This window comes from Condylura cristata, unplaced genomic scaffold (assembly GCF_000260355.1).
Source record: "Condylura cristata isolate star-nosed mole 26May11 unplaced genomic scaffold, ConCri1.0 scaffold00009, whole genome shotgun sequence".
Taxonomy (NCBI): domain Eukaryota; kingdom Metazoa; phylum Chordata; class Mammalia; order Eulipotyphla; family Talpidae; genus Condylura; species Condylura cristata.
This window is the reverse complement of record NW_004567110.1, coordinates 46,454,095-46,458,738: the sequence shown is the minus strand read 5'-3', so window position 1 is coordinate 46,458,738 and position 4,644 is coordinate 46,454,095. Positions and strand designations below refer to the sequence as shown.

The following is a 4,644-nucleotide window of genomic DNA, read 5'->3' as shown; positions in this document are numbered from 1 at the left end:
GTGCCGGGGTGGTGAGAGGATTCACCAGAGACAGAGTGGGGAGCAGAACAGGCAGATCAATGAAGTACACTGTTGAGGGGAACAGCCAGTGGGTCAGGAGAGGTCTGGCATGCCATGTAGACATCTCCAGGTCTGGGATCCAACTCGCACTGAAGTGGGTGCGGCTAGCTTGCAGTACTAAGTCCTAACCCATTGGGCCACCAGGGAGGACCCGCCCCCTCATACCTCCTCCCACCCTCTTTGTTTTTTTAAGATTTATTTTATTTATACATACAAAAATGCGACCAGAGGTGCAGAGAGTGAGAGGATTCACCAGAGACAGAGTGGGAAGCAGAACAGGCAGATACAGTGAAAATCATTTTTAAGGAGCAGCAGGTGAGACAGGAGAGGTCTGCTGCACCATGTGGGTCAGCTCCCTGGCTGATGAATGAACTTAGCCCTCAGTGGCTGGTGATAGCTTAATAGTGCTTGCCCCCGACCAGCACAGCAGGAGCAGAAGACAAGTTTCAGGGATTGCAATTCTGGCGCAGGGTGGACAAGGATGAGGCTGAGTGACAGACAGACACAACTTCTAGGAGTGCATATCTGAATGTATTTAATTTTTAAAAGTGCAGAGCATTTATACAATTTTTCTTGGCAAGCAAATATAGGGGTACAATGATTCTTTTAATAGAAGCGTGACAGGTAATACTTTTTTTTATTATTTCTGAGATGTTGTCAGGGACCCGAGACCAACCTGAGGCCCTGAGAAACCATTGCGTATTCAAGGTTCAGTGGTGCTAAACAAATGCCCTATCATTTATGCCTTGCTAATCCTTCTAATTGCTCTCTCCATTCTTTTCACAAGCCACCTGGTGTACAGGAGTTAATAGTTTAATAGAATTAAAGATTGTAGCAGAGTTTCTCAAAATTAAATCGGTATCGAGAACAGAGGAAGTTACATTCCTTTCAAGAGTATCATTAGAATGAAGCACAATGTCCATAACATTTCTTTAGTTCAGTACATTGTATGTCAGCAGAATCAGGAAACAAATCAAAAGTTACAGTGACCATTCGAGAATCAGCCATTCTTCTATTCCTGGAGGGCCACGTATTCCTCCCGTGTGCCCGGTACCTTGACCATGCCAAGCTCTAAGGATTTCTCACTTAGGCACCACGGGAGGGGATATGGCAAGTGCTGAGACTTTAACACCTGTGTTACCAGGGAGGCTCTACCCTCATATTTTAAAAACTTTTCTATAGCCTTGATACTTGAATGAGGGCTTCCTGGATATAAGCTCCTTGGCTCATCTTAATTTTTGATTAAAAATGGTTTGAAAGGCTCTCCCCCGTGGTGCAGTGAGTTAAAGCACCACACTATGAAGCTCTCCTGAAGCCACGGCAGCACAATTGGATCCCCAGTCAGGAAGCTGACCCACAGTTCCCTCTGGCACAGCAGACCTCTCCTGTCTTGCCCGCTGCTCCCCTCAGCAGTGTATTTCAGTAGATCTGCCTGTTCTGATCCCCACTCTGTCTGGTGAATCCTGTCCCCCACCACACCTCTGGCCTATACTCCAGTTCTGTAAGCATAAATAAATAATTTTTTTTTAAAAAATGGTTTTCAAATACTTCACATGCTTGATCAAGAAAATTAAGCCCTTTGGGCTAATATTATTGATTGACTATTAATTCATTTATTGAGAATATTTAATTTATTTGGATATGTATTTTTTCAGTTTAGCGGCATTTTCATAATTTTTTATTCTTGTCATTTATTTTCTTTTTTAACAATTTTGAATACATTTAGGTTGCTTTATTAATCTCCAGAATTTGAAGCATTTACAAAATTCCTAGTTTAAGCAGATCTTTTTATGTCCATGTAACCATCCTTTTTATTCATTAAGTTTTTATTATTTGGCAGTGAGTGGTTTGTGTATCCTTCAATTTTTCTTTCTCTCTTTTACTTACAGGACCTGAAATTTCCTCTCTTTTGCTTTCTTTTTCTTTTATCACCCAAATTACAAAGAATGTTTTTCCCTTTCTTTGTATCTTTTTCTCACCGAAGCAATGCTTTTCAATTCCGCCTTTCAAGGACTTGATTCTTGCACACACATCTAAGTCTCTTCCTCGTTGTCACATTGTAATTACAGTACATCATACATCGGTGGACACTGGTGATTGTTTCGAGGCAATTCTTGGCTCCATTTTTCTCTTTCTTCTCTTCTCCATCCTGGGCTGTGTCCTACCTGTGGTATACAGCTCTGCTAGGGTTTAATATTAACCATTTTTTAGTTGTAGATGATTTGAAGATCATAGAATTTTCTGTCTTCTAGTTAGAGTGAGGTTGTCAATTTTGCATTGTTTTATTCTTCCTACTAACCTGTATTGCTCTGTGAGCGGTTAATTGCATTAACCTAGGTTATTTCTTGAATGGTAACTGGGTTCCACTAGATAGGAGATTCTGTCTTCCTCAGGATTATCATCATTTTGGTGATATAGGAAATTCTGAGAGAGAGAGAATTGGTACCATTTTTACATACTGTGAAAATGACTCAAAGTTTGATTTATCTAAGACGTAAACTTTTTTTTTCCCCGAAGTCTTTATTCTGTGGGTTTTTTAAGTAATATAATAGTTTATTTTTACATCATTTTGTGCCTTTTTCCATTTCAGTTGTAATCCCTGTGGGCTTCCCACCACCAACTCACCTGTGTACCATCACCATAGTCCAGTGCATTTCTCCCCACCCCCATTTTTGATCCCATTCCCCACCCCACCCCTGTAAAATGTCTCTGGTATATAGTTGTTCATCATTATTATTTTCTCTCCTGGTCCTTTATACTCCTGGGATGAATGAAAACATCTGGTATTTTTCCATTTCTTTCTAGCTTATTTCACTAAGCATGATCCTTTCCAGCTCCATCCATGTTGCTGCAAAAGGCATGTGTTTATCTTTTTTGATTGCTGTGTAACATTCTATTGTGTATATGTACCACATCTTTTTTTTTTTTTTAAAGATTTATTTATTCGTACAGAACCTGGGTATAGGCCAGAGATGTGGAGGGTGAGAGGATTCACCAGAGACAGAGTGGGGAGCAGAACAGGTAGATCGACGAAGTACACTGCTGAGGGGAGCAGCAGGCCAGTCAGGAGAGGTCTGCCGCGCCATGGGTCACCTCCGGGGCAGGCGGGGATCGAACTCATGCGGAAGTGGCTTAAGCTTCTTTGTGCTGTGCTTTAACCTGCTGCGCCACCAGGGAGGGCCCTGTACCACATCTTTTTAATTCAGAAAGACATGAACTTTTAAGACAAAAAGTCAAAGAAAAATATCCAAGCATTAGCTCTGAAGAGTTTAATTGCATCCAAGTTTGGTTTTATACTAATGACAGGGAGTGCAAAAATAAAAATACCATACTAAACATTCCCTATTATATTAACCTTAAGTCTATCATTCACCCAACATGCCTGTAAGTAAGGGACCAGGATGCATAGAGACCCACCACATAATCACAGAGAGTCAGGGTAGCGTCAGGAGGAAAGTCAGGTTTTCTGACTGATAGCACAGCACATTGCCAGCACCAACGGTACCTACAGACTTTTCATTTATTTGATTCTCTTTCCAATTTTTGTTACCATTTAGTTATTTTTTGAAACTAAAGGACACCTCTTCGTAACAAATTAGTAGGGGAAATGCCCTTTGGTGCTATGTTTAAATTTGACTTGCTCTCTTGAAAGCAATGTCAGTGGCCTGTCCAATGAGATGCAATGTTTCCTGCAACTAATTTTCCTCCGTTCCTCTCTCTTTTCACAGAGGACAGTTATGGGATGGATGGGAAGGTTAAACTGCCCAGTCTCACTGCAGACATCAACTGGCAAGGCCTGGAGGATTTATACAGTGTAAATGAAAGCATCTATGCGGACAGACAAAACTATAGACTTAGTCTGGGTGACTGGACTAATTACTTGAAGGATGTAGATAGAGTATTTGCACTGCTGAACAGTCACCAGGAGCAAAATAAAACAAATAAGCCTACAGCTGCTCAGAGGGATGGACTCTCTGTGCCCGCAGAGATGACCTCTGCTGAGTCAGATGAAGACCCAGGCAGATGTTTGGGGAAGCCCCTCACTTGACCTTGCCAGCTGACCTTCGTACCCTGCATTTGAACCGACCAACTTTCAGTCCAGAGAGTAAACTTGAATGGAATAATGACATTCCAGAAGTTAGTCATTTGAATTCTGAACACTGGAGAAATCATAAAACTGACAAGTGGGTGGATCATGAAGAGAGAAATCACCTTGAAGCTGATTTCAGTGGCAATGACATGGATGACTGGTGCACCAGGCCAGCCCTGTGCCGCGGCCTGTTAGCAGACTGTAGAAAGAACTTCCCCAGGGTGGTGGTCCAGGAGAAGATGTGTTCCAAGATCAGCTGTATCCTCCTGTTTATTCTGTGGATTCCACAATGAGCGTGTCTGCTGTGGAGCAGCCTGTTTGTACCAGCAGCATGGAGGAGGTCGTGAGCAAGGTGGAAACAACCCACAAAAGGGGGAACTTGCAGCATCTAGAAGGCAGTGACCCCTTTCCTCTCTCCTCTGATTAGATGAAATCGTGACCCAACCCTGACACAGTATTTTGAAAATTTTTTATTCGTGAACTCATAAAGGCAA

At 42.1% G+C, this 4,644-nt stretch overlaps 1 protein-coding gene across 1 annotated transcript in view; it reads left to right on the top strand.

The window, feature by feature from the left end:
* LOC101630127 (extracellular sulfatase Sulf-1) overlaps window positions 1-3,868 on the top strand; it is a 130,606-nt gene extending 126,738 nt beyond the window's left edge. Inside the window, exon 22 of the mRNA XM_012723093.1 lies at window positions 3,789-3,868. Coding sequence (XP_012578547.1) covers window positions 3,789-3,819 — 31 coding nt within the window. The 3' untranslated portion in view covers window positions 3,820-3,868. The remainder of the gene's footprint in view (window positions 1-3,788) is intronic.
* The last annotated feature ends 776 nt before the right edge of the window (window positions 3,869-4,644 follow it).